This window comes from Lagopus muta, chromosome Z, assembly GCF_023343835.1.
Source record: "Lagopus muta isolate bLagMut1 chromosome Z, bLagMut1 primary, whole genome shotgun sequence".
In the NCBI taxonomy this organism is placed as follows: domain Eukaryota; kingdom Metazoa; phylum Chordata; class Aves; order Galliformes; family Phasianidae; genus Lagopus; species Lagopus muta.
Genome location: NC_064472.1, coordinates 34,442,403 through 34,458,373, shown reverse-complemented (window position 1 = coordinate 34,458,373; position 15,971 = coordinate 34,442,403). Strand labels below are relative to the sequence as shown.

The 15,971-nt window shown below is 35.5% G+C and overlaps 1 protein-coding gene across 1 annotated transcript in view; it reads left to right on the top strand.

Moving 5' to 3' along the window:
- MLLT3 (MLLT3 super elongation complex subunit) overlaps positions 1 to 11,387 on the top strand; it is a 109,685-nt gene extending 98,298 nt beyond the window's left edge. Inside the window, exons 9-12 of the mRNA XM_048931684.1 lie at positions 1,272 to 1,371; positions 3,331 to 3,402; positions 4,645 to 4,716; positions 10,140 to 11,387. Coding sequence (XP_048787641.1) covers positions 1,272 to 1,371; positions 3,331 to 3,402; positions 4,645 to 4,716; positions 10,140 to 10,271 — 376 coding nt within the window. The 3' untranslated portion in view covers positions 10,272 to 11,387. The remainder of the gene's footprint in view (positions 1 to 1,271; positions 1,372 to 3,330; positions 3,403 to 4,644; positions 4,717 to 10,139) is intronic.
- Positions 11,388 to 15,971: the final 4,584 nt, after the last annotated feature.

The following is a 15,971-nucleotide window of genomic DNA, read 5'->3' as shown; positions in this document are numbered from 1 at the left end:
AGAGCAGTTGTAATTACTCTCTGGTATAAGAGGTAAAATTAAGGAATTTGATTGCTGAGTGAGCCAGCCTGTACATAATGTCACATTGTCACAACCCCTCTGCTTACCAGCTTTAGATTGTTAAATTGGATCAGAATCAGTGAAATTGAATTCAGAGCAATTTCTGCACTGCATATCGTAAATAATAAGTAAAAGTGCAGACAGATGGTAAAGCAATTGTCAGTCACAGAATTTATTCCTTAAAAAAGGGTTCTGCTTCCTAGCTACAATTTCATGTGGGCATTCCAAAAGTCAGCTATTTTTCAGGCAGCTGAAAGCTCTTTCTGCTGAATCCCGGACTCCCTCAAGCTGTTTCATAGTGGATACTTTATCTGCTCCAAAACATTTTGCTAGTTCCACCATTTGTGGGTGCATAGCACCTGAACAACTCCATCAGCATCAGGTCTAAAGGGGAAGGTGATAGGCAAGTACTAGTGAAGGTTAACTGCTTCTCTGGAACACTTCAGCAGCTGAAATCACAGGGAAAAAAAAGGTAAGAAGCCTAGCAGTTTGGGAGTTCATGTCAGGTTATGTTCTAGAAAGGATTCTTAGGCTCAGCTTAATCTCAGTGTAGAGATTTTATTCCTATTTTTAACAAAACTCAAGGTTGTGTTTTTCTAACTTCTTTTTATCCTCAATTACCATATTTTTTCTTCCAATTAGCAAATATTTCCTGTTGTTCCTCAGTAAATGAAGGGTAAGACTACTAGAATAAGAGCTTTTTTACATGGCCTTTACATATCCTGAGATACCAAGTTTTTAAATTTTAGCCAAGAAAGATAATGTTATTTATGTCAAGAAACAAAGAACTGTTAATTGAAGCAATTTTCCAAACAAAAGCACAGCTTTTAGAAAGTTTTTACAAGAATATCTCTGAAAAACATAATCTCTCTTATATGTGTCTGAGATACAGGTTTACTCCACTTACGAAGGAAACAGCATAAATATTTCAAAAATAGTTAATTCTTTCTCTAGATGTTAACTGTTGTTAGCTGGACAGTGACATCTCAGCCCAGTGAAAAGGATGCCATGCTACACTGGACTTTTTCCAGAATGCTGCCTTACTTGGATGCTGCTGTGCTACTGAGCAGCACTTTTCCAATTTACTTTGAATAATAACTTCCATAGGAAAGGGTTTATTCTTGGCCTCCTCCCTCAAATATGAGCTTGGTTCACTCCTGTAAGTAGCCCTTTGACTGGCAGTGTAATCTCTTGCCTCTGTTTTTCCATAGGGTTAGTCTGAGTGATGGAAGTGACAGTGACAGCAATTCAGCTTCCTCACCACTACATCATGAACCAGCACCACCTTTGTTAAAAACTAACAGCAACCAGGTAAAGTCAGAATTCATAAATGCAAGCCTCACATGGAACATGCCTTGCACCTGACAAATTCATATAATGCTTTGATTACTTAAAAGAAGTCACTTAATCTGAAAATTGACAAAGCCATTTTTTTCAGGAGATGGAGAAATATTTGGCTTAGAAAATACTGTAAAAGCAGGTTATCATTCTTATCTCTGTTATAAGGAATGTCTTCATTGCATATGAATTAATTTCATAAGGTAAACAATCTAAACTGGCTTTACAACATCAGTTGTACAGTTCATACTATTTTTGGTTTATTTTAGCATTAGACCCAGTTGAAATTGATAGGATTAATCTCACAAGTTTATGCATTCTGCTTTTCCCCTCTACCTCACCAATTTCTGACTTGAAGATGGAGTATTTTTTTTTTTCTTTCACTGCGAGATACAGTAGTTTTTACTTCACAGAAAGACTACTTAATCCATTTCAATAAAAGTTGGCATTATTCATGTCACTGAAAGTCAAATATATGTTGGAGAACCTATGGAGTAGGTTCTGTATTTAGCAAAGGAAGGAGGATCCTTGACCAAAAAAGTATTCTTACTGAATGCGATACAGATTCTATAGGTTTTTTCGAAGATCATCTGTACATATTTCTCAATTTCTTTTGTTTAATGAAGATGTTTACTTCTAAAGAGGTAATATAAATGTTAAGTCCATAAATATAAGTCCTAATATGCAACATCTCACTCAGTCATGTATTTCACGTTCCTTTCCTTTTTGTTGTGCTAACAATATGTCTACTTGCCGATCAGTAGCAGTGAGCTAGCTAGAATGGAATGTCTCATTTTCTTGCTTTTTTACAACTGAGCTGAGAATCTGAAATTTATGGAAGTATTAGGACAGATTATTTAGCAGGGTCTGTGGTGATAAGGGGAGATTATTTCCAACGTAAATAGGGTAGATGTAGGTTGATATAAGATGTAGATGTAGGTAGATGTAAGATGTAGGTAGATATAAGAAAAAAGTATTTTAAAGTGAGAGTAGTGAAGGCACTGGAACAGATTGCCTGAAGATGTAGTGGATTCCACATCCCTGGAGACATTGAAGATCAGGCTGGACCAAGCTCTAGGCAACCTGATCAAGCTGTGGATGTGCCTGTTCATTGCAGGGCAGTTGAACTTAGAGCGTCTTTAAAGATCCCTTCCAACTCTGAGGATTCTGTGACTCTATTACAAGAGTTCAATTTGTGTGGGTCCTAGTTGCAATTGAAATCTCTACTTGGTGGCGTAAAGCTGCTTACTAGTATCATTCTTCTACCTGATGAAATTAGGCTTGTGTTAAAGTAAGTCCATTTATAGAACAAGTTAACATTGCTAGAAGTGTCTTCTAGTATGATTAGTGCTTTATCTCATTCAAACAAGATGTTCTATTTTAATTATGCATCAAGAGCACTCTAAGAAAGCAGCATTTTCAAATGCAGTATGTCCTTGCTGAGTTTCTATCTAATACAAAGAATTTTCTTTTTTATTTTTTAAATCAAGGAAAGTATCTAAAAGCTGCTAGATCCATGCCTAGAGGTCACTTTTCAAGACCAGACACTTTTTTTCCACTGGCCTACACTGTACATGCTGAATCAAAGAATTAATTTTTTTCTTCAGAAAATTACATTTTACTTTCTGCATTGCTTTTGACTAAGTAAAAGCACTTTTACTGCTGCCCCACTGTATATTTATGGTGCTGGTTGTACTGGGGAACATATATACAATTCTAACTGTTTATGCCAAGTGAAGTAGAAATCAGAAAGAACTTTAAGATAGCTGCCAGTTAAGCTTCTGGGTAGTCTAGAAATAATGAAAAGCCTGGTTTTGAGTTTAGATTTTTCCAAATGCTGTATTCTTTGTGTTATTAACAGCAGATTTTTTTTTGTATGTAATTGTATCCAATTATGCATTTATTTTTTAATGGATTTTCTTTTTTTCCCAGATTTTAGAAGTGAAAAGTCCAATAAAGCAAAACAAATCTGATAAACAAATAAAGAATGGTGATTGTGATAAGGTAAATGCCAATGAAATAACAGTAAATTATTCAATATTTATCTATTTACTAAAAACAAAATACCACTTCTTAGAGTGAAAGGCTGTCATTGCAACATCTTTGCTTTGGGCTCCTTAAAGTGGAGATTGTTCTTCTTTTCTGTAATTCTTTCTTCTGTGCTATTTTGAAAATGCTTTCCTTCTCCTGAAAACATGTAGTGATTTAGCAAGTATCATCAGATGAGAATCTGCCCTATACTATTTATTTTGTCTACTCTCCTGCATGAATTTGCATTGTGCTTTTCAGATGAAATGATGGTTTTTGAACAGGAAATTTTACAGTAGTATTTTTAGTCAATGAAGAACTGAAATAAACATTTTACTGAATCATTTTTGGTAGTGTGCAGTAGGGAATGCCAATGTGTTTTAAGGCATTAACCAAGATAATTTTGTTCAAAATCATGTCACCTGGTCACTGCTAAGAGTTCTCAGTCCTTTTGAGAGAGAACATTATTTCCCAGCATGGACTTTAAATTCCTCTTAAATTTTGTATAGCGTTGTATTTTCTTTGTGCTAATGTGATGTAGGAGACCAATGCTGCAGTATCTGTTGCTGGATTTTCAGCATTATGATCCATACACTTCTTTAATTTCTTAAGCAGGGTGCCGTATTTCTCTGGGCTTAAAAGCAAACGTGGTGTTTGATGTCTCAGACTGAAGGAGACATTTGATACTTGGATGGACAGATGGGACATATGTGATGCCCCAGGAATTAAGAAAGTGAAAGTTGCTAGTGGATTGATTTTTCTTTATCTTTCTCCCCTTATGTCTCTCTGTTGATGCGGAAAATTCATTATTCAGCTTTAGAGGAAGAGAGGAAATCAGTTGTGAGACTTTCATCTTGTCTTATCTGCAAAGTTGGGAGATGTTTTTTAAATATGCTGCTTGGGCAGCTCAAGTCTGTTACATACTGTTTGCCATAGCTAAGATGGAAATATTTTCAAGTAAAGGGTCACCTAGCTTTCAAAAGGCAGCTCTCCCATTAAAATTTAAGTACCTTAAAATTTTCAGTGTCATAAAGTATCTAAGGAAATCCACAAAAATTTATAGGTGGATTGTATGAAGCTTAAGAAAACTAGCCTGCTTAGTAAGAAAATCTAGCTTAAGGAAGGTGTACAATGAAATTTCCTTTTGTGTGTGAATTTTTTGAGATACATGGCTATGATTTCATTAACAAGTTGTTTATGGGGGGGATTTGTTTCTAGGCATATCTTGATGAACTGGTAGAGCTCCACAGAAGATTAATGACATTGAGAGAGAGACATGTACTGCAGCAGGTGAGGAGCATTCTCATGAAAAGTCACAGCATACTCACTGAAGTTGTGAAGTCACTTTTTTTTTTCCTCTTTGTCTAAGTCTCTATCATCAGATTTGACAGCCTTAAAGTCTGTGGAATCTATTTCCTGCCCATTACACTTTCAGTGTAGCTTAGGGGCTTTTTAGACATTATTTAAATTGTGTTGCCACACTAAATGGTAAGATTAAAAGTTAAGAAAACAAAAGCGTATCTGAGATAATTTTTTTAACCAATTTGTATTTATATTTTTCAATGTGTTGTACCAATAATAATGGAAACAGGATAGGTGAATAGATTCATCTGTGCACCATTCTTCATGAAAGTACTGTTGCTTTTTTGCTGAGAAGGACAGGCATTTTTTCAAATACACTTTTAAAGATGTGCTTTTTGGCAAGCAGAAAGCATGGAATTTAATGCCAATCTCAATCTAGAAAAAAAAGTTTGAGTCTTCTAAAGTCGTGGAAATAGTTAAAAAAAAAAAAAAAGTATGAACTAAGAAGGCTTGAAATATATTTACAAATTACACAATAGTAAGAACTTTTATTCTTTGTTTTGGGTGGCATTGTTAGACACCATTGGATTTCAAATAGTGACGATGAAGCAATAAAGGCATAGTAGCAAAACAGATGTAATTGTAGCACAGATGGTTATATTATATTTCTCACACTTAAATGCCTCTTGTGGACATGTTATAAATATGGATATTTTTACCACTTCTAAATGATTGCAATCACTCATCAAATTTCTCAACACTTGGATAAGGGTGTAAAAAAAAAAAAAAGAAAGAAAAAAAGGAGAAAAAAATCTTTTAGTAAGCCTCAGCAATAATTTGTGAATGCTCGTTAGTCCTGGCTTTGTTTGCAAAGATCAGGAAAAAAATTGAGAGGTCAATGAAAAGGAAGATCATGATTAAGAATATTCTTAGTTAAAGAAAAATACTGATGGCTATGTCAAGTTTCATGTTTTATAATAAACAGTCGTGTGTCCTTTGTCTTGTATTTGGTACCCTTCATATTTAGTGTACTGTTGTTTCCCAAGTTCATTTTGTCCTTAGTACAAACCAGTACAATCTTAACGTCAAAGCACAGTGCTAGCTGTAGTAGTTTTAAACATAATGTTGGCATTGAAGTGGAATGGCAACAGCATGTGTGTTCTTAAGTGATGTTTATAGTACCTACAGTTTGTTGGAGCAGGTGAAAGTCTTTCACATGTCAAAGTCTTACCTGCAGATTTTTAGGGAATTTTTGCAGAAGTGTATGACAAGAATAATGAACATATCAATCAGGATTGTAAGGAATTGTAATGTCAAAGAACTTGAAGTTCTACTTGAACTGCTGAGGGATGTGGAAAGGAATGGAAAGTTTTTTGCTGTCTAAATTGTTAACAAGTCTATAGATAGTGACAGCAAGTAGGGATGTGGCTTGGCTGGAAATGACATAAATTCATCTTTTTGAGAATATGACTTTTCATCAAGAGAGGTATTTCTCTTTGAGTTGCTTTCTAAAGAAAGCTAAAATTAATACACCAAAAGAAAGAGAAGACAAGAAAAGTGTGATGTTGAGGTGGAAGTGCCTAAATAAGAACTAAGTAATTGTGATATCAAGTGATTCTTAAAGATACGAAATAAATGTCTAATAGGGAGAAAGTGGATGAGAAAGAACATTTGACCAAGAAATGAGTTCTGTGAGAACCTCCTGAGCAATTTGATCTAGATATTGGACCATAACTAGACAGAAATTGGTTTGAAATTACATTTTAAAAAGCACTCTGTCCAGCATCTTTCACAGTGATTAGGCATTTTATTTTCCCTTCATCATTTGCCATGAAAAAGTAGGGGTGATTGAGTCTGAAATCACATTACGGTTAATGCTGGATGTCCCATATATTCAAATTTGGCTTTCTGAAGCTGGGCTCCTAAAGCAGTGCTTGCTGACCAGATGGTGTTATCATGACTCGTGAAAGAAAACAAGATTTCTGGTAGGCTTTGCCTTTTATTTTGATGCATCAGAAGGTATGTCTTCTTCTTAAAGCCAGTGTACTAGACAGTACAGGCGTAAGGAAGAAATTGAGAGTATGCAGCTCTGCTTAAAATTATGTTGTTCATGTCTACAAGATGCTTAACTTCAGATGGCAGCTATCTTCTGAGAATTTTCTTCAAGGGGCAGCTTGCAGGTCTGGAAACTATCAAATGGCTTAAAACCTCCATAAATTGAAAAATGACTATGTCATTAATTGCACTTTGGCTTCCTTAAACATACACGCTCATTTGCTTGTTTAAAGGCTGATAAATAGTTGCGCTATGATGGATAATGATCAAACTGAGCTGGAGAAACATGATGTAAACAGAGATGTACATTACAGCAGAAAAGCAAAGATTACTGCACCGGGAGCAAATGAAGTTATTTTTGTATTTTGCTGCCTGAGCTCTCTGAATGTAACATTTTAGTGCTGTGTTTTTAAGATTGCAACTGTCAGACTACTTGGCAACTAATCTCAAGCTTTTGTTCTTTTTCAAATATTTCTGAATAGTACAGAGATGCAAATGCTAATACTGTAATTCATGAATTCCTCATTCATGGGCATACAGGCAGATGTTTTTCATTGAACTGTCTGGGTTTATCTTGATATATTTTTATACATCCATTAAAGCTTTTGGGGTTCATTTCAATCGTCTTTACTGTGGTTTCAGTGTGGTGCCCTGACACGGTGGCTGTATTTTGTGAGGGCAGGATGAGGAATATATTAAAAATGTTTATATTTCCTTTGGTCTAGGGCTTAAAAGCCCAAAGCAGAACCTAATCAGTAAAAAGTGCTTATCGGGTTTGTTTGTTTGTTTTTTAAATATGCAGTGCTGCTTAAAAATACATGTGGTAACACTTCAGCATAATCTTTGTTCTTAAAATGAGGAATATTGCTGTGGGGATTTTGGGAGGTGCTGTTCTTCCACAGTAAAACAAGAAAGCATAGGCAGAATTGTTTAGCATTACTATGTCCTCTTGGCCACAGCTTCTGTAAAGTTTTGCAGCTAGTTATTTATCATACAGTGGATATTTGGGGACCAAGTCTATGATTAGATTCCGAACTTTACAAAGTAGGATTCTCTCTTAAATGAGGCTTCAGAGAGTGCCTTAAGATAAGAATATTATATATGGAAGTTTCCCAATGGTAACAATCAGTTGTATTCCATTTGAATTTTTCTCTCATGTTGGTTGTGGGACAGTAGGAGATGGAAAAGTGTGACAAGAACCAATGAATCAATGAATGGACAAATGAAATATGCAAGTTTAAAATAAAAATTCCCATATGGGGAAAAAACAAACAAACAAAAAAAGCCAAGTGGCACAGATTTAAACAAAGTGCTAATAAGGGGAGGGTTGTTTCTTTGTACTTTCTGGAGTTCTGCACATCTGCAAAGGAAATTAGACATTAAGTTTGCTTTTTTTTTCTTCCCCAGCCCGTGGAAAGTAGAAAGCAATGGTTGGAAAGGGATTTTTACTGTAACAGGCATTTTCTTCTTTATGTTTTCTCATTTCCAATCTATTTAATCCACTCTGGGCTGTATCATTCCATATCTGACAGTATGCATGAAGCTATTTCATTTATCACCAACATAATCTTCTCTTTTTGTGGTCTGAACAAAAAAAAAAACCAAACAGCTCATTATATAATGAAATGGAGAGGGAGAAATTATAACATAGTTAGTTCCAACATTTAGTTCTTTTCTAAGGTGGTATATTCCTTCCAGGGTTATTATTTTAAGATATATTCTATTTGCCATGAGTTAATAGGTATCTCATTCAGCGATAGAAAAACTCATCAGAGTAATAAAGTGAAGAATACTTAGCAACAGCATTTCAGTAGAGGACTATCTGGAAACCCTAGAACAATGTGGGTTTCAAATGGAAGGACAGAAATACTGATACTAGCCTGAGCACAGAAGAAATGGTTGGGAGGGTGAAGCAGAAGAACAATATTCTGTCAGTCCATTACAAAGAGACTCTTCTTTACAGGATGGTATGCCTTTTCAGTGCTCACTTGGAATATATCTCTTGGAATGTAGAAATGCATAAGAGATCAATAGCTATAGTGTGGGCACCATGTCAGCCCAGTCGGATAAATTATACTTCAGCTTTCCAGGATGCTGAGTGTATGTTTAGGTGGATGAAAATCCTAGCATATAATACACGTGGAATTACTTGTTACAGGAAATTCAGTATTGAAAATGAGCACTTTAAAAATACACACTACAATTAAGAGACTACAAAATGTTGAAAGTGTAGAAACACAAGTAGGATATTAGTGTTGGTTTCACAGTATTGCAGACTGGTTGAGTTTGGAAGAAACCTCTGGAGACCTTCTTGTCCTTACCGACTGCTTTAGTAGGGAAACCCAGGGCAGATTGTCCAGGCCCATGTCCAGGTTTTGAAGATCTCTGAAGAGAGAGATTTCACGAATGCTCTGGGTAAGCTGTGCCAGTGTTCTGTCACCATCACAAGAAAAAAAAATGTTTCCTAGTGTTTATACAGAAACCACTGTGTTTGTGCCCATTGTCTCTTGTTCCATCACTGGGCACCACAGAAAAGAACCTGGATTCATCCTGTTTTGCACCCTTCAGGTACTTACATATGAAATACATCGCCAAGAGCCTTTGCTCCTCCAGACTGAACAAATCAGCCTTTCATCACAGATGAAGTGTACCAGTTCTTGATCTTCTCAAGGACTCCTAACAGCTCTTCTATTTCTTCTTGGAATGAAAACTGTGGTTATAGATTAAGTGGTCACCGTAGATTTTAAACCATTAATATTAGTCCTTCATGGTTCATCTGTTTCTACAAAAAAATTAAGTACGTTATTTGAGGAAAATAATACTAGCACACGAGCTAACCATAGATGTGAGAGCTCTTGAGTACTTTGTTGTTGTTGTTTAATTTAGACTGGCTTCTTTAAGGATTTCTTTTTCTTGCTTGTGGAAAGGTCCATACCAGTTATTTTCTAAAGTAACTTGTTTGGAAGCTAAGCACAAAGTGTGTATTCCATAGAGATCTACCTAGTTTGTTTGTTGTTACAGTGATTGGTTTTTGTTGTTGTATGCTGTGAAGATGAAGGGTTTTTGTTTGTTTTTTTTTTTAGTTTAGGTGGGTTTTTTTTGTTTATTTTTCATAGTAGAGACTGACCTTAAAAATATGAAGATGTTAATGTTCTAAAAAAAAAAAAAAAAAAAAAAAAAAAAAAAAAAAAAAAAGAAAAGCAACAAAAAAGCTGTAGTATAGACTATGGTTCTGTGTGAGATAGTGATAAGGATAATGGTTTAATATGCATATATTAGTGAAGTGGGTTTATTTTATGCCGTTAATACACTCAGTGGAAGTGAAATTTTCAGCTGCATCTTTTCTTTCCTTTCAGATAGTAAATCTAATAGAGGAAACTGGACACTTTCATATCACAAATACAACCTTTGACTTTGATCTTTGCTCACTGGACAAAACCACGGTCCGAAAACTACAGAGTTATCTGGAAACATCTGGATCCTCCTGAGGATTCAGCATCTGGATGCATCAAAAACTGTTCTCTAAATGAAACATTCAGAATGATGCAACCAAAACGATGGAGAAACAAAACAACCTCGTTCAGTTTTATTTTTCATTAAAGCCAGTCATCATCTCTTAATAATGAAGAGGAGAAGTGACAAGACTCAGAGGACTGCTCTTCTCAACAAGAAAATGCTCCGGAAGAGTTTACCTGGATAGCCTTGAAAATCAAATACAATAACAAACAGAAAACTTGGTCTTAATGAATGTGTATGGTATCATGTATCTCTTTGTGGTGTTCCACTCCACAAGATGAATGCATGTTCAACACACTGCCTTATTGCATAACTGATCTATTTATTACTGCATACATGTATTTCAAAGTCAATGAGTCACTGAATGGCACTACCAGATGTTGCAAGTAGTGGTATTCCATGTATGCTTTTTTGATTCAGTCTCATCAAAAACCTAGTAATCTTATTCATGTTGAAATCCCACTTCTTGCTAACTTTCTCTAGACAATGAAAACACTGCAGTCTTGTTTTCATTTCTGCACTTCCAGAAATTGAGATACAACGTGAGGGACCAAATGATGGTCCTACATTTTGCCTCCAATCTGCCAAAGTTGGACCATGGCAGGTTGGACTGCAGGTCCTTGGCTCTATCCATTTATTGATATTGGTCATGGTAGAAAATGCACCAAATAGGATCATATGACTTCCTGTCTAGCCTTAGTGAATAAACCATTAGGATTTCTAACAAAAAAAAATGTTATGTATACTGTCCTGAAACCAGAATTTTTTGCAGTCTGCATTTTTGTCTGTTTTAATGTTATAAAATTAATTATATATGAGTGAAGGTGTTCTGCAGGATCATCATAAAAGAAGAAATACTGATCCTGTCTTCTAAGGAAATGTTGTAGAAAATTCTTAATTTGGAGCTATTTATTACTATGAGTTTCTGCACTCCTTTGCTTCTTACCATAAAACTATTGACATAACATTTTTTGTTTGTTCATGTAGTAAATGGTCTCCTTAGCCTGTTTGGGGATTTTGTTTTTGTTGTTTGTGGGTTTTTTGTTGTTGTTTTTGTTTGTGCTTTTTTTTTTTTTTTTTTTTTTTTTTTTTTTACAACTGCTAAATTAAAAACCTTTATTTGAAAATAAAAAATTGGTTGTTACACAGTTACATGTTGGGATAAATATATCATATATATGTGTGTATATGTACACATATTCACACATATATAAATATACATACACACATCTGTCTTTTACACTTCCCAGATTCAATAACATGCTTGTGCTTCCAGAAGGATTTCTTGCCTATAAAAATGAGTTTTCTTTCATGCTATGTTTTGTTCTTTAAAATGGGAATCCTTGTTCACGCATGATAAATTAGAGGAAGTGTTTCATAACAAAGTTTGGTGCTGTCACATTGCTGATGGTTTCCTGATGAAATCATTACCTTCCTAATGACTGAACACTAAAATAATTGCTAAAATAAAGCCCCTATTGAAAAGAGAAAAGATGAAAAAAATACATACTTCTGGATGCAAAAGTTTATTCAGATTTACCAGCCTTAAAAAATGTATCTTATTTCTGGACAGGCCAGTATATGTCATGTATATGCTTTTATGCCACATGTGCTCTATGTATAGTGTTGAACAGTAGCATCTGTATGATTTATTGTTTCATGCGCACTGTTTGTGTAGCACTGTAAAACTAAATTCCTATTGGGGTTATTTCTTATTCAAATAGTAGATCTTAATACTGTTTCTTTAAGTCCAAAGAAAATTTTACACTTTACTGTTTTTGAGAGGGTGAGCTGGGTATTGGGCTGGGGGCTATTTTCATATTTAAAACGTTGTTTGACCACACTCTGCAGGAAGTTCTTCTCAGGCTTCCAAAGAACAAGTGTACTTTTTCAGTAATGTTATGACTCTTATTGACGATTGGCATGAAGCATACTTGAAGCATTATGTTGTTCTTTTAAGTCCATGTCTTAATGTGCAATTGTTGGAGGGAAATGGGGATCATTTTAAAGTTACTTCTAGCATAAGGCAGGTGATAGTTGGGAGGAGGAAGGGGTGCATGTGAGGGGGATTAACTTCAATTTTTATTAATATTTTATATGAAAATGTTTGGAAATCTAAAAACAATCTTAACTTTTGGTCTACTAGTGGTTGTTCAACATCCTGTCTCTTAGTTACACCATATACATGTGGAATTTTCTCCATTTTGACATTCCCAAGTTTCATGTTTACAACTACTTCAGTCTTAGGGGAGTGGGAAGGATTCTATGGTACTGCTAGTGTAAGAATATTGAACTGTTTTGTTAGAAATGGTAAAATATACCTTTTTACCCTTAAAATACTGGATAAGCTTTAATGTTCATTGACAAGGGTAGAAGAAAGCAGCAAGTAGGAAAACAGGTATAAGAGACTACACAATTGTAGTATCAAGTTACTGCTGAATTTAATGCAAATCATGGAGCATCCATAAACTCTTAATTTTGTTAATTCAATGAGGTTGGGAGAGGGGAAAAAAAATAGACTGAAGAGTTGTGTGTGTGCATGTTGAGTTTTCCACAAAATTCTGATAGAATAAGTTACCAAATGTTGATCTGAAAAATACGTTAGCTATTTTCGTCTAATTTTGTATACAGAAACAAAATAAATTCTTGTTCAATTAATTTCAAACAGTGATATTTCTCTTAAAGAAATTGTTGTAAGGCACCCTACCAACATATAAATACACTGTTTGGGACTGGTTAAATGTTCTAGCAATAAAGGTTTTGGAATTGTACATAACATCAAGCTATTTAAACAAAGCTGTCTGGGAGAATTTGGGTTAATTCACTGAAGTAACTGGACAGAGGGCTGTCAGTGAGTTGCAAGTTTCAGAGCCAGTGAGTCACTAGAATGTTTTATCCAGCTGGTAAGGACAGTTTTCTTTCTTGACACTAAATTTTTACATCCAGATGAGTAGGCAAGTTTTAGTATCTTTCTAGATGTCTGGGTTCATTGAAAGGCCTTACACGATATTCAATTGTGTAAATTTGAAAGGCATCATAATTCACAGTAAAGAAAGCAAGGGTGTACTCTTATCAGAGTCTTTCAAGATAAAATAAAACCTGTGCTTCCTCTGCCAGAACATTTGGATTGTAAGAAGCAGTCAATTATTTCTCTTGGTGAATTTACTGTTTTGTTGGTTTGGTTCATTAGGTTAAGTCTATTCTTTTAATTTTCAATGCAGAGTATACAGACTACAGTGCTTTTGGAGAGCCCTACTTTATTTCTATTAGTGCTTGTTTTAGTCTGGGAGAAGGAAAATGGCAAGTTCTTGGATTTTGCCTCACCCTTTGTCCCTTTTTCCCTTTCTTTCAGTGAAGTAAAGTATGCCCACAATCTGTTTCAGGTCCCTACAAGTATTAATTGTGCTTTCTTCAACATTGTGTTACTGTTTTGGGTCTCCTGAGCAAACCACTGATTTTGAGTCCCATTAGTCTGGAAAGTGAATGGGAAAACTGTAGACCAGTCTGAATAGAAAACCGCCCTGTTCAGTGGTCATACGCATTATCTTACCGTCAGAGCATTATCTTGAGTAATGTATTGATTTGCTTCCTGCTGTCTTTGATCATACATTTCATTTTCTGTATTTTATGTCTTGCTGTTTAATGCCAAGCCCTCTATCTTTAGGCGGATTCTTGCTTCTGTCTGGAAGAGTTTTTATTTCTGTGCTTGCTAATTGGTCCATTAATTTCCATGATTCAGTGCTAAGCTGGAGTGTATTTTGAACTGCTGTTATTTTCTCAGTGCTGCTCTGTGTGCTTTGTTGTGAGGTAGCCTTGAGAAAGTGGTTTTAAATCGGAAAGACAAAAACACCACTCTCTATGGTTTAAATATATATTTTGGCAGTTGTAGTTGGGGCTTATTAGTGAAAATTCTGTCATACCTTCATCCATAGCAGAAGCTAGCAGGAACCGCAAAAATAAGCAGTGTAAAACATGTTCCTAAGCTCAGCTAGTGCATGTGTTTGCCTTTTTTTTTTTTTTTGCTTGTGTTTTTTGCGTGTTTTGGTTTTGTTGTTTGTGTCTCAGTTTGCTTAACTGCTGAGCAGTGTACAGCTGTATATAGTGTATGCTAGGAAGCTCTTCTGAATACTGTACAAGGGGTTGTACTGTTGGGCATGAAAGGCCACAAACATGATGACGGGGAGGGACTACTGCTCATATTTCTGCAGTGCTTTTGTGTGGCTTGGGAGTTAATCAGTGCATTAACACTGCTAAAACAATAGCATTTACAAGGCAGCTCTGTGTGAGTGAGCAGATAAATTAACATCAAAGCACAGTTGTATAAGGGCCTTACATTTACTTGAGCAGCAGAAATGCCACTGTGACTAGACAGGAAGAAGAAATATTACTAGAGTGAGAACAATACCCTTTCAAGAAGGAAGAAAAGGAAGGAGAAAAAAAAAAAGGACAAAGGAGGGGAGTAGTGTTAAAGGCATCTCTTAGTAACTGAAAGTGGTTCTTATGTTAACAAAGGGAGTACAGTTTGCTGGTTCTGTCTGCTGTAAGATACCACGATGACAAAGCTTGCAAAGTGGCAGCTTCTTCAGTTCACAGCTGTACTAATTATGTTGTTGCTGGCTTGATTAGACATACTGCGGTATAGTACAATAATCTGAGTTGCCTTACGATTTGAAAGGGTAATGTCTGTTTCACGTTTGAGTATTGCATCTGTGTTTTACCCCATTTGAATTTATTTTACTGCAAAGTGATAATCTCGCTTTTTTTTTTTCATTCTTCATTTACCTTTATTTTTTTTTTTTTTAGCCTGGAGATTTGAGCAAAGTCAAATGGAAGCCTGTGGATACAGCAGATCTATTTTCACCATCTGTTGGTATAGTTACGAGTGGAGGCATCCCTTTCCAGAATGTTGCATCAAATGGGTTGTGCATTTTCCTATATTCCTTCAGAGAACTGATGCTATAAAACTGGTCCTACCAGTTTTTGCCTTCCTCTGCGCTGTGAGGCATAAATGATTACTTTTTATCACTGCTGACAGTGAAAGAAAATTAGAGGTCTGGGTCCTATTCAGGAAATGGTTTCTGAAGCTGTCTGTTACATTTTTAGTCTTACCTATAAATAATTCTCATCTTTGAATGTGGTGAGGAAAAATGCACAAAAAATATTTTCACAGTGGTAATGTATTTTTCCCACAGTAACATTCCCTTTCTAAATCCTTAAGCATCTCAAGGCCAGCAGAGAAACTACATACAAACCATTAAGAAATCAAAGGTATTGAAAAGATAAAACAAATGAGTTGTATTAAAAGCTTGACTGTGCAAGCAATAAGGTTGTAATGCTGATACTGCTTTTAGTGCAGGGGTGACATTCCTAGCACATGTGGTTTGTGTATCCATGTCTGAGTGGGTGGTCTAGAAAACAGTGCGAAGTGCAGCAGGAGGGCTTAGTTTTTGAGCAGTGCAGAGAAGACATTCTGAGTGGATTCTGCCAGCACCACCCAGACTATATGCGATAAAGCAGTTTTCTTCCAGTATTCTTGAGCAGCTAAGCTTTCACTTTGAAAATATTTAGTTGAATAAACCTTATTTTTTCCAATGCTATTAGTTGCACTCAGGAATTTGATCTTTGTTAGGGATAGGGTTAGGTCAGGAGTGGGATAATTTTTCTGTGGTTAC